The sequence below is a fragment of the Chrysemys picta genome, chromosome 10 (assembly GCF_011386835.1).
Source record: "Chrysemys picta bellii isolate R12L10 chromosome 10, ASM1138683v2, whole genome shotgun sequence".
In the NCBI taxonomy this organism is placed as follows: Eukaryota; Metazoa; Chordata; order Testudines; family Emydidae; genus Chrysemys; species Chrysemys picta.
In genome coordinates, this window is record NC_088800.1 from 41641035 (window position 1) to 41668791 (window position 27757).

The following is a 27757-nucleotide window of genomic DNA, read 5'->3' on the forward strand; positions in this document are numbered from 1 at the left end:
ATCCACACAGCAGCGTGGTCCAGCCCATATGATCAGCCTGCCTGTGTGAGCAGAGCATCTAAGTAGCTAGACCTGTGGGAAGAACTATGCCGGAATTTCTCTCCGCCTGAATCTTTGTCTGCAAAGAAGGAAATGGATAACAAAACATGAGTTTGCAACATGCACTTATCTTTAAAAAGCAGCCAACTGCATTGGTTGTAAATAGGGAGGGTGTCAGGAAATGTGGGGAGAGGAGTTTACTGGAGTGAAGGAAATTCTGGCTGCAGCAGCCTTATTCCCCTCTTGCTCAGTGGATTGGGGCTGTGAGAAGTGACGCTGGGTCTGCTTGCGGCCTGCAGTTCAGCCTACGACTCTACGCCACCCCCTGCCCACCCTTCTTGGGCTGACTGCAGCCTCTCCAGGTATTTAAGCACCAGGCCTAGGAGAGCCTGCTCAGCACCTGGCTGGGTTCTGCCTAGTGAGCAGCTGGCAGGATCAGCCTCTGACAGAACGAATGCCCGTGATGCGGGGGAGGGGTTGGACTGCACACTCCAGCCCTGGGATGTGTTTCCTCAGCACCTGGCTCTGTTTCCTCAGCTCTGGTGCAGCCCTTGGGGGCATGATCAGCAGTTGAAGGCAGGGAGACTCAGAGGTAGAATTTCATATTCCCATAAGCATAGCTGGGGCTGGGGTGGGGGGTTGGGGTGGTGTCAGCTGCTCCGTGCGTGCAGGGGCTCTTGGAGCTGCCACTTGCAGGGGGCAGGCAGCAATCCAGGCTGGGTTCTGCAGAGTTAGCACCAAATGAGGCTCAGAGGAACCCCCGGCCTCGCCCTTGGCTGGGGCTGCTCAGAGTCCCTGCCCGCGGCACCGCGGCTGGTGAGGGATTAGGGGGAAAAGTCTCCGCCAGCAGCCGGGTCTCCCATAGGAGGTGGTTTCCCTCCCTCTTGTGGAGTCCACCCCCTCTCTGCTTGCCACTGCCCCCTGCCTGCCAGGAATAACTCACTTCTGACTCCCAGACCCTGCTGACCAGACATGGCTCCTGCCTGGGCCAGAATGGGAACACCCCACAGGGCAGGGAGTTTCAAACTATAGCTGGGGAGAAGATACCCCAGAACCAGCCCCAAGGGTTTTCTCCCTGCTCCTATGCTCTGCAGGTCACTCCAACTGGGTTCTGGCTCCCAGCCACCGTGCGATGTGGCTGCTGCCCCCTGCCCCTAGAACCCTGCCCCGATTTCCCCCCGCCCCTCCTCCCAGCACAGCACTACCCTTCAGCCGTGACTCACAGCAGGGTGGGCGGTCCGAGCCTCCTGCTCTTCTCTGGCTTCAATTGTCCATCATGTATCCTAGGGGAGGCAGGCGGGCCTGGTTATTTAACAGCATGCAGGGCACCAGCCACCGCTTGGATTTCTGTCTTTCAAGGTGCCCCCCATCCCCAATCCATCCGGGCAGAGGAGGGGAAGGAGCTGGGTGGAGAGTCAGTCCCCAAGATTATTGGGATCATTTTGCCTTTGGCCTCGTGCCCCACAAAGGCCAGGAGAGGTGTTGTGCACACAAGCCCCACTGGGAGTTGGCGTGAAGCACAGTGTGGCAGAGCTGCTGCCCTGGCTCTTTGCCTGCATGGCTGGTGGTAGCTGAGATGGGCAGAGCTGGGGCTTCCTGTGAATCGCTGCCCTCCTGTACAGGCTGCAGGGGGACCTGGCTGGGGCCAGTGCCTCGTGCGGGTGCGGGGTGGGGTGCGGGGGAACAAGGGTGAGATCTTTGGGAGGCAGGATCTCTCCCTCGGGCCTGCTCCTGCTGCAGGTGCCGGGCTTGCCCAGGGCCAGGGCAGAGGAGACCCTCTGGCCGCAGAGCCCTCACGCATCTGGCTGCAGGGAGTCTTGGTTCCCCCTTTGTCCCAGGGAGATGGGAAGGAGGGGGTGCGGGGGGAGTTGGGTGTGGTTGTGTGTGGACAACGGAGGCCAGCCCCTCCCCCCTGTTAGGAGTGTGCATGTGGCGCTGGGCCCCAGACTCATGGGGCAGGGAGGGATAATAGGAAGAAGAGCTCCAGCTCTTTTCTTACCTATCAGCTGCTGGGCAGCTGCTGCTCTCAGGGCAGCCTTCTTGCTCAGTCTCCCTGGGCAGTCCTGGAGCTGGGAAGCCAAGAACCCAGTTAGTCCCAAGCCACACATCCTCCCCAGGCTGAGGGGAGCTGCCTGGTAGGGAGGTGAGGAACCCCTGGCTGTCAGAGCCCTCTCCCCCTTGATTCCTCCCATGGGACAGAGATGACTTGTACAGGAGCCATCCTCAAGGGTGGAGGATGGGGCTGAGTCAGTGAGGGGGCTCCCTGGAGCAGGGAAGCTCCCTGTGTGCTTAGGTCCTCCCAGCCCCCTGTCCTGCAGGGCCCACACGCCAGAGCTCACTCACCAGGATCCTGCAGGCTTCGCTCAGGAAGGCGGGGATGGCAGGGGCCGCCCCCTCTGCTAGCTGGCTCCGCACGAGCGTACGCAGGGGCTGGTAGCTGAGGAAGGGTGCGCACTGCAGCAATGCCACCCTGCACGCCTGCCAGAGAGGGCGAGAAGGAAACTGGTTGAGGCCCTGAGCGCAACGGGCTGCCAACTCGCAGGCTCTGTGTGGCTTGGGGGGACTCCGCTGTGCCGGAGCAGCAAGGAGCCACCTCTTTGCAGAACCTCCTCTGGCCTGATGGTTGTTCCCCAGGCCCCCACAGCCCCCATCTCCAGCTTGGCTGGGTTGAGGGGAGCCAGGCCCGAGTGCTGGGGCCGGGGAGGTACACTCCTGGAACAGGGAAGGGGCCATTCCCTGTGGGTCCCCGGTGGGCGGTTAACAGCACTGCCTGGTGACCAACGTACTTGGCCTCCCCTCAATCCCAGGCACTATCGGGGGCTGCTACTCGGCTGGGGCGGGGGTGGTGGTGGGATTGCTGCAGGAGGCTGGTCATTCCCAGACAGGAGCTAGCACAGAAGTGAGGGCAGGGCAGCAGCAATGGAGACTCAATCGGCCTCAGCGACCTGCCCTTCCCTGTGGCCCTGCTTGGGTTAGGTCACTTGCTAGGGGCCAGAGATAGACCTGGACCTGGCCACTAAACAGGGCAGGCTGTAAAATGGAGCCACAGCCGCGGAGAGGCTGGCTGGGCAGGGAGGCTGGAGGTGCCTGTGGGGAATGGAGGAGGAGAAGGAAACCCCACAGATCTACTCCACAGCTACACTCTGAGGGCTGGCAGAGCTCTGTGTGGGGTGGGGGAGGGCTGGATTAGTGGGGGGTCCTGGGTGCCACAGGGCAGCACTGAGGAGATCTGGGGCTTGGAGGGGGGAGTTTGCACCACCCTTGCCATGTTGTTAGAATGCCCCCAGCCACCCTTGCCCCTATGAGCCCTCAGCTGCACTCACCTGGGCCACCTGGGGGTCCCCGTCCTGTAGGTGGATGAGCAGCGTCCCCAGGCTCTTCTCCACCTCAGCCCCAAAGAGGGATGACTTCTTGGAAACAAATTTGCTGAGGTGGCCAAAGAGCTCCATGGAGGCCCGCCTCAGGCCGCTGGTCTCCTGCAGACAGGGGGCGCAGGGTGGTTAGAGGGGACAGGCTCAGGCCCTCACATGCTTTGGGAATCAGCCTGGCAGCTGTGGAGCCCGGAGAGGTTTCAGCTAGTTCAAACAACAGGACAATTCTCTGCAAACTCCCCTCTTTGCTGCTGGGCCCCAGGGCTGCTGAACAATTGTGGGCCCAGGGCCCAAGAATGATTGCATCCCTGCCTTCCCTAGCAGAGGAGCTGAGCTGCCCCACAAATCCAGAAATGTGCCTGCATCGGACACTGAGCCCCCTCCACGGGAAGGCAGGTCCTGAGCACCTTCCCCTGTGGGGTGCCCTATAGCGCCATGGGGCCTGTCCTGCTTGGTACTTACATCCTCAAAGAACGTTCTCGCCTGCAGGGCCAGTGGGACGGCGACGTGAGCCTTCAGAGGCGCCTTGGGGTCCCGCAGCATCCAGCAGAGCCCTTCCATGGCTTCCAGAACGGTGCGGGGGTCGCAGCATTCGCACACGGCGCGGACAAAGCTCTCCAGGATCTTGTCTCGCTTTTTCCTGACCTGCGGAGAAGGGGTTGGACGCCGCTCGGTGAGCAACGCTCTGTCAGCCTGAGTGTAACCAGAGTCCGGGCAAGTCAGCCTACAGCCTAGTCTGCTCCATAGGAGCCACAGGCTGGGGAGAAGGGGAACCAGGCGCTTCCTACCCAGCCCTCTCTGCCTCGTCTCCTGCCATTCCAGACCCACCTTGTCCGGGAACTCGGTCACTGCATTCCTGAGGCCGTGCAGCGCTCTGCCTCGAACGTGGATGTTGCTGTCCTCTGTCCGCTGCAGCATGGCCTTCACAACCTGCTTCCGCATCGCCTTGGGCTCATTCTCCATCAGCAGGGGGCTGCCGAGGAACTAAAAGGACCGAAAGGAGCTGTCAGAGAGGGCTGGGCGAGGCCAGGAGGAGCAAGGGGAAGGGAGTATGATCAGGGGCCAGGAGGTGACATAGATCCATACCGACTGCTGTTCACGAGGGGCTGGCTTCAGCTGAGCTTAAGAGAAGTGACATGTGCAGGGCAGAACGCTCCCTCTGCTTCCAGTGGGGTGCTCCCAAATCCCACCACAGAGCCCCCAGCAGTAGGGTTACCAAAGCTCATAAATAAAAAAAAAGGACCCTCCACGGGCCATGGCCCCGCCCATTTCCCCACCCCTGGCCCCGCCCCAACTCCGCCCCTTCCCCACCCTAACTCCGCCCCCTCCTCCCTCCCACTCCCAGCCAGGGGGAAAGGGCTGCCCCAGTGCTACCAGCTTCACGGTTTCCCGGGCAGCCCCCAGACCCTGCGCCCCCAGCCGGCGCTTCCCCAGCGCAGCTGGAGCCCGGGAGGGGAAGCGCCCAGCCGGGGGCACAGGGTCTGGAGGCTGTCCAGCAAACCGTGAAGCCGGTAGCGCTCGGGCTTTGGGCAGCCCCTATGCCTCCGGACCCTGTGCCCCCAGCCGGGCACTTCCCCTCCGGGGCTCCGGCGGCTCTGCGTAACTGACACTGTATAAGTTACACAGAGCGGAAGAGGAGCAGAGCCCCCGCAGCTGGAGGCTCTGCTCCTCTTAGGCTCTGTTTAAGAGCCGGGCTGCCCCAGCGCTACCGGCTTCGGGCAGCCCCCGTGCCTCCGGACCCTGCGCCGCCGGAGCCCGGGAGGGGAAGTGCCCGGCTGGGGGCGCAGGGTCCGGAGGCAAGGGGGCTGCCCGAAGCCGGTAGCTCTCGGGCAGCCCGGTTCTTAAACAGAGCCTCCAGCGGCTGGGGCTCTGTGTAACTGACACTGTGTCAGTTACACAGAGCCCCGGGGGCTGGAGGCTCCAGCCGCCGCGGCTCTGTTTAAGAGCCGGGCTGCCCGAGTGCTACTGGCTTCGTGCAGCCCCGGTGCCTCCAGACCCTGCGCCCCCAGCCCGGCACTTCCCCTCCCGGGCTCCGGCGGCGCAGGGTCTCGAGGCACGGGGCTGCCCGAAGCCGGTAGCTCTCGGGCAGCCCGGCTCTTAAACAGAGCCTCCAGCGGCTGGGGCTGTGTGTAACTGACACTGTGTCAGTTACACAGAGCCCCGGCGGCTGGAGGCTCCAGCCCCCGTGGCTCTGCTCCTCCCCAACTCTTCGGCTCTGTTTAAGAGCTGGGCTGCCTGAGCGCTACCGGCTTCGGGCAGCCCCCCTGCCTCCAGACCCTGCGCCCCCAGCCGGGCACTTACCCTCCCAGGCTCTGGCGGCGCAGGATCTGGAGGCACGGGGCTGCCCGAAGCCGGTAGCGTTCAGGCAGCCCGGCTCTTAAACAGAGCCGAAGAGTCGGGGAGGAGCAGAGCCGCCATTTTCCCGGACATGTTCGGCTTTTTGGCAATTCCCCCTGGACGGGGGTTTGACTGCCGAAAAGCCGGACATGTCCGGGAAAAAGAGGACGTATGGTAACCCTACCCAGCAGAGGGATTAATTTACAAGCAATACACCACCGGGACCATCTCTCATTGGCTGACCAGCTATTGGCCTCCTGTTCCAGCTTCTGGGCCTGGCTAACCCTCCCCCCTGGTCTTCCAGGCTCACCTCTGCGAACAGGGCGGTGCAGGCCATGCGTTCGCCCTCCTGGCTGGCCTGGAGGCTGGGAAGGAGAAGCTTTGGGATGCTCTTCAGGGCCAGGTTTGGGTGGGTCACTATGGCCCTGGGAAAGAACAAGAGCTTGTGTTGATGTGTGCATGACAACCCTGCACATGCCGGAATCCGGCCCGGTCCCGGCCACCCCCTCCCATCTCTGCCCCACTGGGCTCCAGAGCGAGAACGTGACTCCTCCAGCCTCTGTCCTCACCTGCTAAGGAGAGTGAACCCCTCGGGCTGGGCCTCCTCCAGCAGCTGCCAGCCTCGCTCCTGGTCCATTAGCTCCACAGCTGGCTGACTGCCCCTGAGGCGCAGCACCCGCGCCAGGGCCTGCACGGCCATGCTGGGAAGAGAAGGAGGCAGGAGATGGTGATGCAGGGATTCCTGCTCTCTGGGCGGGGTGGGGGCGGGCAGGACTCCCTTGCTGCAGCACTGAAGGGATCAGGGTGAGCCTAGAAGCTGCCCCACTTCTGCCTTTGGTTCTCCCCCCGCAACTGTGGGGGCAGAGGGCAGTGTCTGCAGATGTGACCTTCGCTCTCCTCCAAAGATGTGAAAATTGCCCCTCCCCGCCCCGCCCAGGAAACTGACCCTGGGGAGAAAAGTACATGCAGTGCCCCCCGGAATGCCCTGCTGCCCTGAGCCCTGCCCCCCAGGGCCCACTGCAGAAAAGGGGTGAAGTGGCTCAGTGACAGGCCGGGCCTGTCCCAAAGCCTTCAAAGTAGACAGTAAATAGAGACAGCAGCCAGCTCTGCCCTGCTCCCCAGCTCTGCTCCCCCTCCCCCCGCCCCCGGCTCAGCTCCCTCATCACCCTGCTGAGCTGCCCACTCTGAGGAGCTCTCTGGCTCCCTGAGTATCCGGGGGCAGTTCTGCCCGCTCCTAAGCACGAGAAGCCTGGCTGATCTGAACCCTCGGTCCCCCGAAGGTGTCGGGGGTCCCTGGACAATGAAGGTCCAAGAAGGAAGCTTCCCCCTCCTAGGGGCTAGCCCAGACACTGCGTGGGTGCTGGGATCCATTGGCCCCACACATTACCTGCGTGGACTGGTGTCACTGGGCAAGTCCTGCTGGGCTCCCGAGAGGTGCCGTGCCGGGGGGCAGGCGATGGCGAGGAAGCAAGAGGCGAACAGGTCGTCCTCGCGTCCCTCCAGCGTGTCCGCTTGCCCCAAGGCCCCGATCAGCTCCCACAGGCCGCATGTGGTCTGGAAGGGAAAAGATACAGTCAGAAGACCGTGGCCCTGCGCAGAATGCAGCCGGGAAAGAGGGCTGAATGCCAGCGATGGGAACTTACCGCCGGGGGCAGCCGGGCTGGCTGGGGGCAGCTCCTGTCCTGGGTCTGCCCAGGGTTAGCCCAGCCTTTCTCTGGGCTGTCGTCCAGCAGGATGTGCAGTACCTCCCTGGTCAGCATGGGGTCTGCACCTAGGAATCTCCAGATGGCCTTGGCGGGGCTGTGACGGACAGAGGGACGGCAGGTAAGGAATTCACACAGAGGACGGGCCCAGTTGGTACACACCAGGGATGATGCCCTCCGAGGGGTGACAGGCCAGAAGCAGCAGGTTGAGCCTGCTGGTGGCTGACCTCAAGGCCCTTCAGGCACTGTCCAGTCCTAAGGGGTTCATACCCTCCTGCCCAGGCACTGCCAGGGGGCGCTGTGTCACAGAAAGGGATGGGTGGACGTGGCCAGACTCACTTCTCCCAGCTTGGGGGCCCCCTCCCTCCCTTGCTGCCTTCTCCTGATGGGAACCAGAGGGGCTGGGGTTAGAGCCCCCATGGGGGAAAGCAGTGACTCTGGGCTCAGGGGTGGAGGCTGGTGTGAGGAGGTGCCCACCCTTGGGAGGGGCTAGGGCTAGGTGCTGGGCTGGATCTCCTGAACTGGGGGGGGGGGCACAGAGTGGGAGCTGCGGCCAAGGAGAGCAGGAGCTCCTTCCCCATGGGGCAGAGTGTGGGGGTTTCAGGAGGAACAAGGCTCCAGTTCTGGCCACGCCTTGGCTCTGGGGTGCGGGGTTTGGAGAAGGCTGTAAAATGGGCTCTGTGCTTGTTGGCTCTGGGCAGGATGCAGGGAAGGCACTGCTGGCCCAGGGGAACCTGGCAGGCTGGTGAATTGGAGAAGACCAGCCTCTAGGGGTGGGATGAGACGTCTAAAAGCGTGCGGTGATGGGGAAGATACCAGGCTGGGATTCCAGGGGGGAGAGGGCATTTCCCAGCTGGGGGGAGGGGGTGCCCCTGCGGGGACATGCTCAGTGTAGGGGCGTCTGTGGGGGCAATGCAGTTAGGTTGGCCCCTCTCCTGCCTCAGCCTGGAGGGATGCCCTGCCGGGAGCGGGGGGCCATGCTGACAGAGGAGGTGACCCTGCTCACATGGGGTCTCTCCTGGTCTGTGTAGTGATGGGGGGAGTGGGGGCTGGAAGACTGTTCTGGCCTCCAGCCAGCCAAGCCATTGCACAGCCGAACCGGGATGGGGGGACTGGTTAGCAGTGCACAGAACGAAGTGGGGGAGGGTGACAGCTGTGTTAGGAATAGCTCAGCTGGGGGAGCCCTGAGCCGGGGGTCCCAGAGCACACGGAGCCCTCCAAGGGACAGGGAGGCTATGCCGGGGCAGGGCTGTTCCCTGGGGGCCTGTGTGCAAGGGGAGGGGCTGTGCTGCATGTAACCGTGGTGCTGTGGAGTGATCCCATTAAGGGGGGGCTTGGAGGCCGGAGTGGGGTGTTCTATCCTTTCCCTGGGGCCGGCGCTCACCGTTTGTAAGGCCAGGGCATCTTCAGGAGGATGCTGACCGCGGCCTTGGTGTGTTGTCTGGCCAGTAGGTGGAGAATGTCTCTCGTCCCCTCACCCAGCCGCCCCCCTCGGGGTGGGCTCAGTGTGTAGGAAAGAGCCGCCTGGAGATCCTGCACCTGCGGAGGCAAAGCAGGGGCTGAGACCCTACCCCCGCTGTGGGTGGGTGGCAGGCAAGGGCCAGGAGGAACTGGGCAGGCTCAGAAACAAGGCAGCAGTCACATGGCCCGGCGGAGGCCATGGATAAACTCTCCTAGCGAGTGACTGAGCTGAGGGGGGTTCTGGGTTCGGTACCTTGAAACCCCCACCCGTGATCCAGCACCGTAGAACTAAGGGTCCCAATCCCGCTGCCCAGTGACACCCCACCCCCCGGATATCCCGGCTGTACCTCCCCTTGTGACAACATGCCTGGGCTGCTTCAGCACCAGAGTGGGGTCTAAGCGTCTGGGATGCATTTCCATCCTGTACGTCAATCCATGCCCACTGGGCAAAGAGTCAGTGGACACGGGGGACCCCACCGCAGGCTCTGTTCCTCCAGCTGGGGGATGGGTCTGGAGATAGGGCACATTTCCCAGGGAGTGAGCTGGGCAAGCCAGACTCCTGGGATCAAAGCCTGAAAACCCATTACAGGGCCGTGCCCAGCGGCCCCCTTGCAGACAGGGCATGGATGGGTCCCATTGATCAATGATGGTGAGAAGGGATGTCTCCCCTCCACATCCTCCCTCGTGCCCCAGGAATTCTAGGCATGGGGCAAGATGGAGCTGCCCGAGATGTCAGCATGGTGCCTCCAATGCCCAGCCATTACTTGGCCCTGCAGCTCTGATTCTTGCTCTCTCAGCACCGCCTCCATGACGCCCGCCAGCTGGTCTGCACACTCCTCCTTCTCCAGCAGGCCCACCAGCAGGGTGAAGCTGAAGGGCATGAGGTCACTCGACTGCAGGTGCTTCGCGATGAGCTGCAGGGAAAGGCACAGGCCGAGTGTGAGCAGCGAGCCCTGGCCCGGGGAGGTGGGTTTGCTCTTTGGGGAACAGGGACAGAGGCACTGGCAGCCTGTGCCCAGGGCTATGTGAGTGGGCACTGGAGCCCATACCCAGGAATTTCCATCTGCCGGCTCCTCATCAAGGGAAGGAGCCAATAACCCCCCTTTCCCATGTGTGTGTCTGTCTCTCCAGCCACAGTCTTTTACTCACCATAGCAACATGGACAGGGTTCTCTCTGCAGCTGGCGTCCTTCTGCGTCTTGCTCAGCACGCTCACCACTGCCCCTGTCTTGGTGTACACGACAGCTGCACAAGAAACCAGCAGTGCTCAGGCAGAGCTCTCAGGGCCGGATTCTTCCCCCTCCCCTTCGAGCCAGATCAGAGGTGCCAAAGAGCCAGACTCCAGCCGCAGCTGGGAACGACCAGCTAGGGTGAGCTCTCAGCTGGCTTCTGGGCCAACTGCCCACTCTTCACCCTGATGTAGAAGGTGTGTTGGGGCTGGGGTGGGATCAGGGGAGGTCCCAGATGGTCCCAGGCACCTGGTGAAGGGCAGATGCCAGGTCAGCCCGGGAGGTACCAACCCACTTCTGCTCTGTGTCCCTCTGGTCAGGGCTGCGATGAAGGCGCCATGTTCTCTCTGCAGCCCTGCTCGCTAGGTAACGGCCGGGGCTGTGAAGGCTGAGAAGTGGCGACTGCTTCCGCTCTATCTTACCTTTGCAAGGCGTGAAGAGCCAGTAGAGAGCCTGAGATGCCCAGTATCTGGTGGCCTCCTGAGCATCGAAGGCCTGGCTTGTCAGCAGCCCGGCCATGTAGCCCTGCTCTACCATGGGTTTCAGGTCCTAATGGGCCACCAAACAGAAATTGAGGGCATAGGTCGGGACGAGCCCAGCTCTGTCTGTATTCCCCCCACTTCCCGTGAGTGCTGGTGAGGTGGGGGGGCAGCAGGGTCTGCGCTGCTCACCTCGGTGATGGCTTTGAAGCGGTAGAACATGAAGAGCCGGGCGCTGGCTCTCACAGCTCGGCTCCTCTCCTGGGCCCGGGGAGAGCACATCCATGGCTGCAAGTGCTGGGGAGCAGGGAGAAAGTCGTGTGAGCGGCAGCAATGCCGGGGCGACTTCCAGAACCTGCTTCCCGCCCCAGCAGGGAGAGGACATGGAGCATTTAACCTCTTCTCCGCTTCCGGACACTGGAACTCAGCGCTCCTCTCCTGTCTGGGGGGCGTTGGCACAGGTCTGAGGGTCTTGGGCTCAGCGCTTTGAGGATTCTCCCCATTGATCCTGTAGGGTCTCGGGGCTGTTTCCTTCAGGGGAACAGGGGCTCCAGGACAAATGTAGGAGGCCAAAGTGACACCCCTGGAGCAGGACTAGGATTGTCGTGCTGGATCCCAGGGTTGGGTGTATGCCCCCTGGGGACTGGCTAGTTCACAGCAGCTGGGAGGCCTGCTCAGCCCCCTCGGGATCAACTGGAGCCTTTCCTCTTGTGGTTCGGGTAGAACCTGACCAGCCGGCCCATCCCCAGATGGCCAGTGCGAATGGGCCCCTCCCCCCCTCCCTATCATACCAGAAAGAGATGCAGTAGCGTGGTGGGGGTCAGATGCTGCTCCAGGAATGTCTGCAGCACAAGATCCAGGCCCTCCCAGGACAGTTCTTGGAGAGACTGGAGCAGAGAGAAGCAGGGAAGTAAATAACAAGGGAGGTGGGGTGCACGAGGCAGGGGGACGAGTGGATCCCCCCGTCTGGAGCCAGGTGCTGTTGGTATTCAGGGTCCCTTTACCCAGGTGATACTGATCCCCCTGCACATAGACATGGGTCTCACCCGGACCACGGGCTGCCCTTCCCCAAAGAATCCTTCCTCCCACCTGGGCTCCCCAACACATGTACTGAGCTGGGCTCTGGAGGGAAGGCCTCCTCCCTCCCGCTCTGGAGGGGCCCCAGTTGCCCCCCAACACCCCGCTGGCTCCCCAAGGGCTGAGCTGTTCATCCCGCTCCAGCCAATCTCTGTTTCTGTGGCAGGGCGAGTCATGGCCTGGCCGTGTGGCTATCCCGAATCTATGCTTTGCTCCCTCTGCACCAAATGCTATTTAACGCTCTGGGCCAGAGCCTCAGCTGGTGTAAACGGGGGTAGCTTCTAGCTCCCTGGGCCAAGAATCCAGGGTAATTCTATACAGTCTCACAGACACTCACCTCTACAGCTGTTCTCCCTGCCAACCCCACTGCAGAGTTAACTGCGTAGCCACTTGTCACCAGCCCTTTGGAAAATAAACCGAGGGGCTGGATTCGGCTGGACACGCAGCTCTCTGCATCGGGCCAGGGTCCAGCTACTCAGCAGGGGGGTGGCTGAGTTTCCCAGCCAAGGAGGCAGGTGGAAGCTGCAGCTTTGTCCATGCCTCACTAACCTCTGCCCGGATAGCGGAGCTTTTTGCCACCTCAGTCCCTCTCAGCTTCGCCAGGGCTGGGCGCTGAATCATGGCGCTGGCGATACAAGTGCCGATGGTCTCAGCCTCCTGTTCCTTAGACAGGCGAGGCTCAAATTTCCTGATTGGAAGGAACGGAGCAGACGGGGCCATTAGACCGGAGACAGGTCCTGGCATGTGTCAGGTTGAGTTTGATGGCTCGAGGGACAGCTCCCTCCCTTAGCAGCAGAGCTCCAGGGGGCATCTCCAGCAGAGCCACCGCCTAGGGAATGGTCCTGTCTGGAGATGCCTTTGCCCCCTGGGCCCAGCAGGGGCTCTGCTGGGGAAGCTGCTCTCCGGGGCTGATCCTGGGCCCTGCTCTGCGGCTGCACCCATTCACAGCACTTCATGCTGACGGGAGGGGCTCCCTCTTACCAGGCAAGACGCAGAGATGGGGGCTGGATAAAGAGACCCGGAGGCCGAGGAGGGTATGGCCCGTTAGTGAGCCACCAGGGAGAAACATCCTCCGGTTCTTATTGCAGCTCGTCCCTCCCCCACTTCCTCTCCCTCCATCTGCCCCTCCCCGGCTGCTGGGCTCCGCAGCTGAGTCAGGCCCCATGGACGTACCCTATGTATGAGATGGCCAGCAGGGCATGCTGGTGATCGGGGCTCTGCAGCCGGGCCCGGTCCTTGCCTCTGAGCATCTCCTGCAGCACAAAGCAGAGAGTCAAAGGCAAAAGAATTTGGGGGAGCCCGGTTCCTCAGCAAGACGTGGAATCTCCAAACGCAGTTTGACGCCCCCACCGACCCTCAGCCCCAGTGTGCAGTGCACTGGGGCACGGAGCTGGAAAGATGGCCTGGGAGCGGCCATGTGGCCAGAATGCAGGAGACATTCACCAGAGCCCCTATTTCGCCATTCCTGACGGCACATCTGGAAACTTCAGCATCTGCCACGGAGCAGGGAAGGGGGATCTGGGCAGAGGCGATTTTGTGACGGGGAGCATTAGAGTCCTGAACAGCTGAGGTCAAATATTTTCCTGCAAACCAAGGGAGGGCTGCGCTTCTTAACTCCTCAGGATCATGTCCCGGAGTGAAAACCCTTGGAGTTAATCCCCAGGGCGCTTTCTGGCTGCCAGGCAGATCCCTGAGAAGTGGGATGGGGAATGGTCCCAGGTGTAAGCAGCATGAATCCGCTAATGGAAAATAGTGTCATTTAATTCCTTGGGCTGGAATCGCACCAGAAGAATCTGGCATCAGCACTGGGTTTGCAGTGCACAATGTAGAACCCTGGGCACCGGGTCGCAAACACAGCACATGCCCTTTAAACGCCAGAGACTGTGGCACGTGCATCTGCCCTAGGGACCCCTCCCAGGACCCAAGCGTGCTCACTCACCAGCAGGGGGGACAGCACGGTGTATGTGTCCTGGCTCACCAAGGGAATCCTGCTCACTTGGGTGACAGCTTCACCCACCAGCGCGAGGCTTCTCAGGAAAGCAGATCTCACCAGTGGGTCCTGGGCTCACAGGCAGGAGGGGGAGAGAACAATGAGGAAACAGCCACAGGCAATAGAGAGCTGAGACACAAGGCTACAGGGCGAGTCTACAAGGGAGCTGCTGTCCTAGGCGGGATTGCCCTCACGCCCTAAGGGAAAGGACCTGGCTTGCTGAGTGGAACATCTTTGCATTCCCTAGAGCTGTGGGTCTCCAACTATTTTTACTGATGACCCCTTTCACACAGCAAGCCTCTGGGTGTGACCCCCCTAATAAATTAAACACCCTCTCTAATATATTTAACACCATTATAAGTGCTGGAGGCAAGTGGGGTTTGGGGTGGAGGTTAACAACTCGCGACCCCCCCATGTAATGACCTCGTGACCCCCGGAGGGGTCCCGACCCCCAGTTTGAGAACCCCTGGCCTAGGGGAATATCTCTGGAGATGAATGCAAGGAATGGGCTGATTCCCAGAGGTGCTGAGCACTTGCAGTTCCCAGAGCTGTCAGTGGGCCCTGGGACTGCTCAGCTCCCCTGACAATCAGGTCGTAATTGGCTGATCTGGGACAGGAATCTGCTGCTCTCTGCAGTTGGCTGGGCTCTCCCTACCAAGGCATCCGTTCTCCAAACAGAACATTCAGTTAAACCAAAGTAGCATCCCCTCTCCTTTTCGCTGGGACGCGCATAGGGGCATCGTAACCAGCGTAGGACTGAACGTTGGCCTCAAACCTCCGATGGCAAGAAAACAACCTAGAGTTATCTCAAAAATCCCCCTTCAGCACCAGAGCCTGTCAACCGGGCTAGGGGCCTGAATCCTCCTGTGCGCCTTTTGTGTCCAGCTACACCATTGACGGCAGTGTGTGGGAAAAAAGGCCCTAAATCTTTATCTTCTGATCCATGAGTGCAGCACAAGCCTAGAGGTACCAAACAGGGTACAGTTGTCTCTGGGACAATAGCACCAAGTGATGCTCAGTTACACTCTAACAAGGCCCAGATAGGAGTCCTTCCATTAGCTTCCATGGGCCTGGAATCAGATAAGCTAATTGAGATGGGGCAGTCACAGAGAATGGTGCTGTTCCCATGTCTCCTGTCCCTCCTGGGGCAAAGGGCCAGCCCTCTGAGCTGAGTTTATGCAAAGACATAGCTCTGTGCTGCTGTGCATAGCCCGGGTAGGTGCTGTGTGGGCAGTCAGGGGAGGGCTCTAACTTACGTGTGGGCTCAGAAAATAGTGTTGTCGCATGGGAGCCAGGATATTGAAGCCTATGGTCTCTAGGATGAGGTCCGTGGGGCCTGAGTGGACCACGTGCCCATAGGTGAGGAGCAGGAGGCTTCTCAGCTGCTCGATGGAAGCTGGCTCCTGAGAATTGCAAAGGAAAGAGTGAGGAGAAGGGATGGCCTCCAGCTGCTCCTAACTTACAAATGGGGCCAGGGGAGGATTTTTCACCCAGCCGGCTTAGCAACCAAAGGCTACTCTGCTGAGCTGAATTGCCTGAACTCCGAGGCCCTTCCCAGCTCCCCAGGATTGGGTGGTTGAGGTGACCCGGCAGCCGAAGGGGACGCACTAGCAGCTGCTTTAATTCAGCCTAGCTCCAGAGATGTCACTGGGACTACAGTGGATTGCACTGGCCCAGAGAGTTACTGGGAAGGTGGTGGTGGTGGTGCGGGGGAAGGGACGATGCAGGTTAATGTCAGACATGCCAGCCCTGGTGAGTCTGCCAGGAAGGTCTGTGAAATAGCCCAGTTCAGGGGAAGACCAAGGGTCTGTTCTGCTAGAAATGTGTCAGCTGGAGCTGATGGCTTGGCAGTGTCTTTTGGGCCCTCTCTGAGCCTTGTTTATGGGGCTGCGTGGAGCATGTCTGAGCTCCCCAGGAGATACCCTGGAGAGCTTAGACAACAGGACCCACCTTCCCCCCTGGATCCACCCCATTGTGCTGTGATTGCAACTCCACGGAGGAGTAAGGAAAGGGCTCCCTGCACGGAGGCTGAGCCACTGCTTGGAAATTCAGCTCTTTGCTGAACAGGCTTCTGGGAAGCAGGGTCCTCCCTGGCAGGTCCCTTTACCTTCAAAGGCTGGTGAAGGGATGGATGAAAGAACAGAGATGCTAGGTGGGGACCGTACCTCCAGAGAGCCACCGGCAGAAGGCTGGAGCTGCACCCTGCTGACAAACTCTTCCCAGTGCTCCAGGATGGCGAAAATCTCGTATAGCTGTTGCCTGGCACACAGCCCAAGCGCTCGGGCGAATCCCTGAGAGACAGAAAGATGGAGGTTGGGAATGCTGAGCAACAAGCCAAGGGGCCAAGATGGGCTCTCAAAGTCATTGCCATGGGCATGGGTATAAGGAAGATCTTTTCAATCCACTGGACCTTGTCCAAGGCAGAACATACACATGTAGCATCAGGGGATTGACAAAGAATGAGGGATCACTTGACAGTGGAGGAGCAAAGACCTCACCTCTCTTTCCTCTTCTTCTCGGAAATCGACCATCTCCACCAGAAGCCATAGCTGGGGTTTGATGCTCTCTGCTGGAAAAAACATCATCATGGTGCCCCAGCACTTGTAGAGAAAGCTCTGTGAAAGAGACACCATCATGCGGGATGCATTGAGGCATGCACAGAGCCCACTGGGTATAGTTGTCTGTTTCACTGACCCCAAGCTGCCCCTGGTTAGCGACTGCTGTTCTGAACTAGGCACTGAACCCCAATTCCTTCCAGGTCACTGACCTTGTCACCGGGCCGCTTATCACCGTAGGCCAGCTGGCGCCTGATACTAGTGATGAAACAACCCAGCCAGGTGTGGTCCGAGATGAAAAAGAGAAGGTCTTCCAGGAACTGCCAGGGAAAGAAGAGCCAGTTAGAACCGAGAGGGGCCAAGAAACTGGTCCTTTCAATAGCTCCAGCCAGGAACCCACCACAGCTGGGAGGGGAGGGGAAGAGGGAGCGTGCACTGTCACCCCCCACGTCCCTCCTAATGCTTGTGAATCCTTGTGAGCTGCCCCTGGTGCTTCTCCAATTGCATCTGCTGGACTCAGCCGCTTCCTCTGTCCCACAATGTAGTGCTGCTGAGGGGCCTCTTAATCCTGCCTCAGTGTGGGGGCGGGGGGGGGGGGGCTGGACTAGATGACCTCTTGAGTTCCTTTCCAGCCCTCCATTTCTCTGACCCTTACCTGCAGCAGCTGCTGCTCCCACTCCCTCTGGCAGAAGCAGGTCTTGTGATCTGGAAGAGATGGGCAGGTCAGTTTCCTTTGTGTTTAGACCCTTCTACTGAGGAGCAGCCTTCAACTTGGCTCTTGTTTGGCAGGGGGTGGGGAGGAGCTGCCGACTCACGGGCCCCGAGGGGACCCATGGCTCTTTGCAAATTGCTGATGGACAACAATGCTCCTCAGACCCAAACCCCTTGATGTGAAATACCCAGGAGTTCTGCTTGCCAAGATCCTTCCCTAGGGTGTGAGATGTCGAATGAAGGTTAGATACGGTCCTGGAAAGGATCCTTCCTGTCTAGGCATGGGGGGCTGGGCTAGATGAACCAAGGGATATGATCCTGACATGATCCTCTCGGATTCCAAGGTCACAGCATCATATTATATTGGATTCAGAGGGAGGCCCTGGCCTCTCCCTCTCTGAGCCCAGCATCACGGTGTCCCCTCCCTTTGCTCCTGCAAGGGGAGACACTCCCTCCTCACCTTCCACGTAGAGGAGCATTTCCATCATGTAGTTATCCCAGAACCGGCCCGACCCAGCCTGGAACATGCTCATCAGCTGGAAGAGGAGGAACATGGCTGCCCTTCTGACCTGCACCGTCATAAACGAAGACGCACCGAGCACCTGGCGGACAAAGAGGCAGAGGTGGCTGTACCCCTCCCTTGCGAGGCAGTATGAGAAGGGAGCTCCCTACAGGTGCAGGGGGAGAGCTCAGTGATGGAGGGAAGGAGACAGCAGGGAGGTGGAGCTGACAACCAGGACAGGATTGAGATGGATATTTCAGGTGATCAGGGGCACTCCATGGACCAGCTGCTGGGTCAGATCCTTGGCCTAGGTTAGAGCAGCACAAGTGGAGCATGAAGCAGCCCGAAAGAGGCAGCTGGGCCATAAAGGGAATCCCCAGCTGCCCCTTGGTAAGGGAGGATGCTGGAGGCCAGGGGGCAGGAGGGGGCCTGCACAACAGTCCCTAAGGGCTCATTCCAGCTGCCTTCTATTGGAGCCGTCCGAGGGCTGCACTAACTGGTGCTGGGGGACCTGGTCCAGCCCCAGGATCAGGGGAGCCAGGAAGGTGGCTGGCTCAGAGAGCTCGCTGGTTCTGTTAAATGCCGAGAGGCGCTGGGTCGATGTGCAATGAACCCGAGGAATGTGACAAGCCAGCTCCTCTGGGGGCTGCGGGGAGAAGAGCCACCACACACTGCATGCCAGCTCCAGGAGCGGCTCCTTCCCACTGAGCATAAGGAACCTCCTGGCTGCGGGTTACTCACCAGCAGCCGAGCCAGCAGCTCCTGGGGTAGAGTGGACTTGGGGCTTGACCGACACCCTGTGAACAGAAATGGGGGGCATCCCATCAGGCTCTGGAGGGATCTTTTGCATTCGTCTCTGAGCTCTGCCTGCGCCCTTGACGGCTGGCTGTGTCCTTGCAGTGAGCCGGAACCAGAGCCAAGAGCTGATCCCCACCCCACCTGGGGGCAGACGCCTCTCGCTACAGAAGGACTAAGAGTGGGTGGATAAAATACTGGGACTCACCTCTGTTCGCCTTGCCGCACCTCCTGGCCAAGGGCAGCCTGCCTTCCTCCTGCATCCTCTTTACCACCCCGACCGAGGTCTGCAGGAGGAGAGGCAGGGCTGGCCCATGGGCTGCTGGGCTCAGTTGAAGGAGCAGCCCAGGCCATAAAACCTGCAGAGCAGAGAAAAGCCATCTCAGTAGGGAAATATCCTCTTCCTGCACCAGCTCTCTCTTTCCTACACTAGACAGGACCCCTGGCCTCGCCACCGCCAGCCAGACCTCTCTACCCAGCCTGAACCATGCAGCGATCCCCACTCCCTCCCCCTTCACACCTATCAGTGTCTGCCTCCAGCACCAAATCAAGTGACACATGACTGACCCCCCGCCTTTTGTTGAGTGTAGCATCGTCATTGACAGCACAGTATTTCCTAACTCCAGTCCCACTGGGAAAGGCTGTGTTCTCACAGCAGGAACGCAATACACCAGCTTGATAAATAAAGAGGAGACTAGGAAACCCAATACTATCAAGTGAAACCATGACAGGCGCTCAGGGAGGTTTGAGCTCTGACCTTCACATCCCCACACAGACCTGCGCCACTTGAAGCACAGACGCACTTGCTGTCTGCTGTGTGGACAAGAGGGGGACTTAACACACACTGTGCCAGAGGGTTACACAACTCTTTGCTAGACTGTATAGAAGAGTGGAGATCAGGAATCCCCGGGGGTCTATCCCCACCTGTAGTAACTAAAGCACGTATATTGGGCATGCTCAATCTGAAAGACAGTGTAGCTGAGTGCACAATACTTGGGTCTGCCTTATTAGAAATGTGGCTTCTAGTCTCAGCTCTGCCTGAAGTGACCGTGCACAACCTCACTGTTAATTTGTTCAGTGTGTGGAGGGGGCTGGCCAATACTTGACTGCTTAGGCTTGCGTTCTGACGCCTGGGTCAGTAATCAGGTCTGTGCAGTGTGTGGAAACCTAAGCAATAGTCAGCAGAGATGAGATTTGGATGTAGTGTCTCCCAGCTCAGTGGACTCTCCTGTAGGCACCAGGGTAGTGTGGGTGAGAGGCAGGAACTCCTGGGCTAGGGTTGGCTTTTGCAAAACAAGAATGTGATGGGCTGTATAGACCCCAGCCTGTAACAGCCAGGGAAAAGTTAACAGAAGGACCAATGAAGAGCTATGGAAGCTGCAGAAGCAGCATGACTGACCACAGGGGATACTCGAGCGGAAGAGCCCCTGTGACACCAAACGCTGGCGTGCAGGGGCACTCAGCCGGTGAGTGTTCCCTGTTCCAAAGACCCAGGTCTGGCTTGGATCCGGGGTCCATTTTAACCAACCCCATGATGTTCTGGAGCGGGGAGGCTCAGATAAATAAGTCTGGTTGGGGCCTGTCTCATCGAAAAGCTCAGACCCAGAGAGGCCTGTGTCCAATGGAGAGGGGCAGGGTCACTTACATTGGCCATTCTGGGGGAGTCAGCCAGGGACTGCAGGGTGCTGGAGCAGAGCTGGCGGACCTCGAGCTCCATAGTGCGCCTCCCGTCTGCTTCCTCCTGATGGTGAGAAGTAAGGGAGACACCAGGGAGATTTAGATTCGGTGGAGAGCTTCGTGGTACGGTAACTCTAGTGGGCATGGCAGGGGGTGAAAATGGGGCTTGAAGAGAAAAGGCGCAACCCTGGCTGTGACTGTGCCATAACCAGCCCAGGGTCTGTGTGGAGCCAGTTCTAGGCTCCACCCCTCTGCCTGGTGAAAACCAGATCCATCATGGCTTAGTCTCCTAAGGTGGATGATCACAGTGAGGCGAGAGAAGGAGGAAGCCAGGGGTCCTGCCCTCCCTGTGCGAGGGACAGAGCCCGGATGGCAGCTGGGAGAGGGATCAGAGAGAATGGGCTGGGAGGAAAAAACACTGTCTTCTATTTGTCATCATCTTCCATCAGTAGACGGAGGGTGCCGTCCCCAGTTCCATCTGCTTCCCAAGTCCTATTTGCTGCCCATCCCCATCTGCAGCTGCCCCCCTTCCCTATCCCTTGACCCCATGTTCTGCCCTGTTCACGGACTCCCGTCACCAAGGTCTCTGCGGATTCTTACCGTGCTGTCGAGGGTCAGGGTGCACTGACGCACCAAGAAGTCAATTAAGGGTCTTGAGGCAGATTTCTCCAAGAGCCCATGTGCCCCCATTGTCCTTATAAAATAAGCAAGGGCTTCTCTGACCTGCCAGACCCAGAGAGAAACAGAAATGATTTGCACACAGTGTGGAGGGACCTTGTCCCCTCCCAGTCCAGGCTGGGATCCTTTCTCAGCGGGGGGTTTGGTGAAATACTGCTAGGCAGCCCAGAGATGACAATGCAGCCGGAGCCCTGCAGGGATTCTTTCCCCCACCTTCTGCCCTACACTATGGAGCACTGATGGGTCATGTGTTTCGATGCACAGGGTCCCGGCAGCCTCTGCACTGGCAGGCAGACATTCACTAGCTTTGGCCGCGTTGGCCATGGTTCCAGACTCACCCGTATGCTTGTGCTCTGCAGGAGTGGCCCCAGGGCTATGAACAGCTTCTCGGTATTGTGCGTCATTTCGGAAACTGTAAGAGACACAGACACACGGCTCGGCAGGGTTGATGTTAAACTGGGGTGTGCAGGGACCTGAGATCTCAGGAACCTTAGAGCAACCTCAATGTCCCTGCATGACCCTCCTGGCAGGTTACCCCCATGGGTAACCAGCTGCGTCTGCCCACGCTTGCAGTTCCAGCAGTGACTGTCCTCTCTCATTGCCGCAGCATCGGCTGAGGGGCTGCAGGCAGAGGCGTAGCGAGCGCTCTCCGTACCCTCCGACCGGAGGGGGCCCCGCAAGGAAGGGGGCCCCTAAAAGTGGCAAAATAAATACCACATTCCAGTTTCTGCATTGTAAGGGGCTCCGCCTGGACATATGTTCGGAGGGGGCCACGTTCTTTGTTGCTACGGCCCTGGCTGCAGGACTTGGATTATCTACTGCAGACAGGTATAAATGACCCCAATGAGGCCCAGTGCTAAGCGCTGCTAACTGCACAAGAGGCCATAAGACAGCAAAAGACAAGGCCTCGCTGTGGGGTCACTTACTGTTGGATTGGACTATCCGGTCCAGAATGAAGAGACTGGCACAGGTCTCCTCTTCCTCGTCCTTGTTCAGCCTCCTGAACAGGAACACGAGCAGTTCCACCAGGAACAAGCGAGCTGCAGGAAGAGGAGTGAATCAGACTGGGGTGAGTGAATCATAAAGGGGAAGGGAATATAGTTCTATGCCTGGGCTCTGAAATTCCGCAGGCTCTGGGAAATCTCCTTCTCTGGGAAAGGTGAATGGGTTTCTTACCCAGATGGATCAGAGAGTCCAGGGCCTCTCTCCGCTCCTCCAGGGCCTCTCTGGGGAGATGACACACCTAGGGGAAGAAAGCAACACCAGCAAAGGCAAACTAGATCAAGTGTCTCTCAGGCCAAGCCCTCGGATGGCAGAGTGAAGGGGTGAGGGTGGAGAGACAGATTCTAATTCCCATCTAAAGAACAGGCCAGCAAGCTGGATCAGTCTATGAGTGACGCCGAGGCTCATGTAGAAGCAGAGTTTGACGGGTCAGGAACCGAAGATGTGGAGCGTTGGAACAAGGTGCGGGATGCTGATGTTCCCGGTCAAAGGGGGTGGGGTGAGTGGGAGGAAAAGAAACCAAAGGAGAGTTCTCTAGGATCCATCCCCCAATGGGAACAGGATGAGGCAGGGACAGCTCTTCCCACAGCCTACCCAGTTTAAGCCAACAGGCCCCGGGATTTTGCCTGAGTGATCCCAGCATCTCTTACCATGGAGTGGAGTGCTGGGAAGAGGGTGCCAATGTCCTTCCTCAGGGCAGCCTCATCCATGTCCCTCACGCAAGCAAGGCCCTGTGCAAGAGAAGAGACGCAGGGCATGGCGATGACATGTCAGGCAGACAAGCCCCAATGTGTAGAGTCTCCATCAGCAGCTGGGTTACCACTACCCAGACTTGGAAGGAATAAAGTTATGGCCTGGTGGAGAGCAGCTTCCAGCTGGTGCCGGACTCTCCCTTCTCTGGGAGGGGCATTTGACCCCTTGGTTTGCACTAGCCTAGTATCACTTAGGGTTGGTTCAACAGGATAGTTGTACCGGGCGCCAGCTGGGGTGGTGTGTGCTGAGAGGATGGCAGGGATGGCGCGGCCCGGTTTGGAAGAGCGGGGCCTGCCCTGATTACTTATCACTACTGATGTTATGGCAGCGCCCAGAGGCTCCAGTCAGGATCAGGCCCTGTTACACTGGGTGCAGCACAACGCAGACAGAGACAATGTCTGTCCTGAAGGGCTGACAGTCTAGAGACCCACGCAGACAGGTCAGGGATGGGGAGACAGCATCCAAGGGCTCCTCCCTGCCCCCGTGCTGGGCTGAGGAAACCACGCGGGAGCTTGGAAGGGAGAGCTTAATGTCCCTTCATGCGGCCTTACCAGGGGCCAAGGATCTGGCCCATTGTCTCTGCCTGCTCACCTCCTACAATGGTCACTTCCAGAGTGTACCAGGGATGTACACTCCTGCTTTCTGGCCTTGGGCCAGCCACTTCCCCTCCCGGAGCCTTGCTCTCCACAGGTATAGCTGGGCTAACAGCTAACCCTGCCCCGGGCCCAGGGAGAGGTGAGTGCGCGGGACACTCTGGGGAGAGGTGAAGCTCAGGATTATTTCTCTCCCTGGTTCCCTAATGCAGCCCATTGCTGACCAGCCAGCAAAGAAGAAAGAAAGCAGAGCCAGGTGCTGGGAATGGAGTCGCCTCTCTCCTCCCGTCTGCAACACCTGCCCTGGCAAGGGGGGGTCAGAGCATGTTCTCTAGGGCCAGAGAATGGCAGTGAATCTGGGAGCAAGAGATGAGGAAAGGGAGTCAGAGCCTTAGAGGGTCAGTGTGTCGTGGGAAAGGCAGTAGGGGGCGGGAGTCCAGGCTGAGTTGGTGATGGAGGGAACCTTGTACCATCTGTGCCATGGGCACTTCCCCAGTGTGCTGTGGATTTCCCGCTCTCTCCTCACTCACGCTGGTCTTCCTTGGCGTTTCCTCCTCCTCGCTGATTGGGGCGAGCTGTCCCCTGGGTGACAAATAGGCCTTTCGCTTGGTGCCTAAAATGAACAGCAGGAAACTAAGGTTGCTCTTAAGCAAAGTAAGCAGCCATGGGATTAGAGGGAAAGTTCTCTCATGGACTGTAGCTGGTTAAAAGACAGGGTAAGAATACATTTTCAGTTTTCACAAGGAGGTAAATAGTGGGGTCCCCAAAGATCTGTACTGGGGCCTTTGCTGTTCAGGGATAAAATAATGAGGTGGCAAAATATTTGGATGATACAAAATTACTCACCATTGTTAAGTCCCAGGTAAACTGGAAAGAGTTACAAAGAGATCTCACTAAACTGGATGACTGGGCAACAAAATGGCAGATGAAATTCAGTGTCGATGAGTGCAAAGTAATGCACATTGGAAAACATAATCCCACATACAAAATGACGGGGTCTACATTAGCTGTTACCACTCAAGAACGAGATCTTGGAGTCATTGTGGATAGCTCTCCGTAAACATCCACTCAATGTGCAGCGGCAGTCAAAAGAGCTAACAGAATGTTGGGAATCATTAGGAAAGGGATAGATAATAAGACCGATAATATCATAAAATGACTAGGGAAGTGTTATTTACCCCTTGACAGAACACATGAACCAGGGGTCAGCCAATGAAATTAATAGGCAGTGGATTTAAAACAAACAAAGAGAAGTATTTCTTCACACAATGCACAATCAACCTGTGGAACTCATTGCCAGGGGATGTTGTGAAGGCCAAAAGTATAATTGGGTTTAAAAAGAACTAGATAAATTCAAGGAGGATAGGTCCATTAATGGCTATTAGCCAAGATGGTCAGGGATGCAATCCCATGCTCTGGGTGTCCCTAAACCTCTGATGGCCAGAAGTTGGAACTGGATGACAGGGGATGATGGATCTCTTGATAATTGCTCTGTTCTGTTCATTCCTCTGAAGCACCTGGCATTGGCCACTGTCAGAAGACAGGGTACCGGGCTAGATGGACCATTGGTCTGACCCAGCATGACCATTCTTATATTCTTATGAAGAGCCACTGGGGAGCTGAGCTGGTAGAGGGAGCTGCCTGGTGGGTCAGTTCCCCCTTTACTGGCACCCAGGCTGCCCGGTGATGATTCCAGTGCTGCCCTGTGGCAGCAGGGCTTTAGCCCAGCGTGGGATGGCACGGAGGCTGGCGTGTAAGGTGGAGCAGAGGGCAGTGGCTTATGGGCATGTGCAGAGCAGGGCACAGAGCCTGGGTGGAGTCTCTTCTTGCCCTCTCAGCACTGGGGTTTGGCTGTCACTGTGGCTACTTTCCCCGGCTTTATTCCTGGCACTCAATACTGGGCATGGGCCTACCTGGATCAGGAGGTTCAGCACAGAAAGTGCTGCAGTGGCTGCCCGTTCCTGCAGCCAGGGTTTGTGGTGCCGGGTCTTGTTTTTGGGCCGCCTTCTGCTCCTCTGTGTCTGTGGATACAGGGAGATGCTGGGTTAATTTCCTGCAATCATGGTCACTAATAGAATGCCCTGGGGGCGACAGGGACATACAACTGTGTGGGAACTGTCTGCACCTTATGGAACCCCTGGCGAGGGATTTCCACCAATCACTGCCCAGACAGTGTCATGTTACTTAACATTGAGATCGGGCATTTCCTCTTCCAGTCCCTTTACAAACATTACCCACACCTTCCAGACCCCAGTGAAGATTGTCAGTCTTGTTAGCCCCATTATGAAGCTAGGAAAACTGAGGCACTGAATGATCCCGTGTGCACTGGGATGGAACTTCCTGATGGGACAGAAATAGACATTTGGTGATTTGTCACAGCGAAAGGCTGTTGACTCCTACCTGGGACAGAAGAGTCAGTGGGGCCTGGCTGGCTGGAGTCCAGATTTGTCCTGTCCGTTCGGAAAGGTGTCCATCCTGTAATTCAGAAGGGCAGTGGTGGGGTGAGGTGTCGTGGGTCTGATTCTATGTAAGGGCAATAGGAATCAGAGAGGAACTGGGGTAAATCTGTATCATGGGGGACGCTTCTGGGCAGAATTCCTACTCACCAATAGTCTGAATCAGTCTTTGGCAGAGACGGTCCAAAAACCCCATATTGACTCCTAGACAAGAACCAATGTAAACAGATCACAGGAGTTTCTCTTCTACTGCACAGACCTCAGAACATTCACACCTCACTCTTGGGAGGCCAAGCCAGTGCTCTGGTGCCCGGTGCCCTGCATTGCCATGTGGAATGAGACCCAGGCTCAATTCTCTGTGCTGGTCTGCGGCTCCCAAGATGGCTGGAATTGCTCCAGGTAGGGGGGAACCTCCATTTACATGGGGAGGCTCTCTGCTTGACTAGGGGCTTTGAAGGGGATTCCATTGAGTCCCCCTCAGCCAGAAGGACGTAACACATGAGATGGAGAACCCCAAGGAGACAGAGACATTGCAAGGCTCGGATGGAGGTAGATGTACAGAGCTGCAGCACTGAAATGTGGGATCCCCCTTCCTTGGGGATAAAATCTTTGTGGTACCTCTCCTCTTCCTTGGGATTCAGCAAGGCGGCTCTATCACCTACAGCATTTGGTTCCATGAGGTATTTGAGTTTATGAGGTATGTTCTGACCAAGAAGTTACCTATTCTGGCCCACCTCACTGCACAGCCACCAAACCAGCAGTGCTTGAGACAGAATCTGATCATGACTCACAAAGCCATTTGTAATATACATATGAAAAACGTGGGCATCTCAGTGACGAAAAATGCATTGGTGTCTGTTTCCAGGAATGGAATGTGTGTGCTCAGTAGCACCCACAGTTCCAACCACAGCCGTGGTCGCTTGACACACAGTCAGCCAGTTACAGATCACAATGATCGTTTGCACAAGCAGTCACTGCAACTGCTTAGCTAATTGCTGCAACCGTGCACACGAGTTAATAAGCAGTTTTTCATAGATTCATAGACTCTAGGACTGGAAGGGACCTCGAGAGGTCATCGAATCCAGTCCCCTGCCCTCATGGCAGAACCAAATACTGTCTAGATCATCCCTGATAGACATTTATCTAACCTACTTCTAAATATCTCCAGAGATGGAGATTCCACAACCTCCCTAGGCAATTTATTCCAGTGTTTAACCACCCTGACAGTTAGGAACTTTTTCCTAATGTCCAACCTAAACTTCCCTTGCTGCAGTTTAAGCCCATTACTTCTTGTTCTATCCTTAGAGGCTAAGATGAACAAGTTTTCTCCCACCTCCTTATGACACCCTTTTAGATACCTGAAGACTGCTATCATGTCCCCTCTCAGTCTTCTCTTTTCCAAGCTAAACAAACCCAATTCTTTCAGCCTTCCTTCATAGGTCATGTTCTCTAGGCCTTTAATCATTCTTGTTGCTCTTCTCTGGACCCTCTCCAATTTCTCCACATCTTTCTTGAAATGCGGTGCCCAGAACTGGACACAATACTCCAATTGGGGCCTAACCAGCACAGAGTAGAGCGGAAGAATGACTTCTCGTGTCTTGCTCACAACACACCTATTAATGCATCCCAGAATCATGTTTGCTTTTTTTGCAACAGCGTCACATTGTTGACTCATATTTAGCTTGTGGTCCACTATAGCCCCTAGATCCCTTTCTGCCATACTCCTTCCTAGACAGTCTCTTCCCATTCTGTATGTATGAAACTGATTGTTCCTTCCTAAGTGAAGTACTTTGCATTTGTCTTTATTAAACTTCATCCTGTTTACCTCAGACCATTTCTCCAACTTGTCCAGATCATTTTGAATTTTGACCCTATCCTCCAAAGCAGTTGCAATCCCTCCCAGTTTGGTATCATCTGCAAACTTAATAAGCGTACTTTCTATGCCAATATCTAAGTCGTTGATGAAGATATTGAACAGAGCCGGTCCCAAAACAGACCCCTGCGGAACCCCACTCGTTATACCTTTCCAGCAGGATTGGGAATCATTAATAACTACCCTCTGAGTACGGTTATCCAGCCAGTTATACCCCCACCTTATAGTAGCCCCATCTAAGTTATATTTGCCTAGTTTATCGATAAGAATATCATGCGAGACCGTATCAAATGCCTTACTAAAGTCTAGGTATACCACATCCACCGCTTCTCCCTTATTCACAAGACTCGTCATCCTATCAAAGAAAGCTATCAGATTGCTTTGAAATGATTTGTTCTTTATAAATCCATGCTGGCTATTCCCTATCACCTTACCACCTTCCAAGTGTTTGCAGATGATTTCCTTAATTACTTGCTC

General features: G+C 57.5%; 1 protein-coding gene and 4 long non-coding RNA genes across 5 annotated transcripts; all 5 read right to left on the bottom strand.

Moving 5' to 3' along the window:
* Positions 1 to 3304: 3304 nt before the first annotated feature.
* Positions 3305 to 7638, bottom strand: LOC135973865 (protein maestro-like). The gene is made up of 7 exons (XM_065559030.1): positions 7391 to 7638; positions 7135 to 7301; positions 6317 to 6448; positions 6032 to 6172; positions 4239 to 4383; positions 3873 to 4103; positions 3305 to 3515 (listed from the first exon to the last, which is right to left on the bottom strand). The coding sequence occupies exons 1-7, from the start codon at positions 7505 to 7507 to the stop codon at positions 3339 to 3341; spliced, it is 1110 nt and encodes a 369-aa protein (XP_065415102.1). The 5' UTR covers positions 7508 to 7638; the 3' UTR covers positions 3305 to 3338.
* A 4606-nt stretch (positions 7639 to 12244) lies between these two features.
* On the bottom strand, positions 12245 to 13738 carry LOC135973771 (uncharacterized). The gene is made up of 3 exons (XR_010590789.1): positions 13635 to 13738; positions 12869 to 12948; positions 12245 to 12383 (listed from the first exon to the last, which is right to left on the bottom strand). It is a non-coding gene; the product is annotated as an uncharacterized LOC135973771 (long non-coding RNA).
* Positions 13739 to 18192: 4454 nt separating this feature from the next.
* Positions 18193 to 20021, bottom strand: LOC135973770 (uncharacterized). The gene is made up of 3 exons (XR_010590788.1): positions 19894 to 20021; positions 18457 to 18607; positions 18193 to 18250 (listed from the first exon to the last, which is right to left on the bottom strand). It is a non-coding gene; the product is annotated as an uncharacterized LOC135973770 (long non-coding RNA).
* Positions 20022 to 20524: 503 nt separating this feature from the next.
* LOC135973769 (uncharacterized) lies at positions 20525 to 21655 on the bottom strand. The gene is made up of 3 exons (XR_010590787.1): positions 21530 to 21655; positions 20942 to 21015; positions 20525 to 20648 (listed from the first exon to the last, which is right to left on the bottom strand). It is a non-coding gene; the product is annotated as an uncharacterized LOC135973769 (long non-coding RNA).
* Positions 21652 to 25071, bottom strand: LOC135973768 (uncharacterized). Its single transcript, XR_010590786.1, has 4 exons — positions 24865 to 25071; positions 23482 to 23564; positions 22256 to 22336; positions 21652 to 21846 (listed from the first exon to the last, which is right to left on the bottom strand). It is a non-coding gene; the product is annotated as an uncharacterized LOC135973768 (long non-coding RNA).
* Between the last annotated feature and the right edge of the window lie 2686 nt (positions 25072 to 27757).

Bases quoted from the DNA above. Each gene is read 5' to 3' on its own strand.
- LOC135973865 (XM_065559030.1), bottom strand. From the start codon at position 7,507: ATGCTGACCAGGGAGGTACTGCACATCCTGCTGGACGACAGCCCAGAG. The intron at 6,449-7,134 runs GTAATGTGTGGG...TTCTCTTCCCAG, and splicing joins AGTGACACCAGTCCACGCAG to CATGGCCGTGCAGGCCCTGG. The intron at 3,516-3,872 runs GTAAGTACCAAG...CCCTGTCTGCAG, and splicing joins CGAGAACGTTCTTTGAGGAT to GAGACCAGCGGCCTGAGGCG.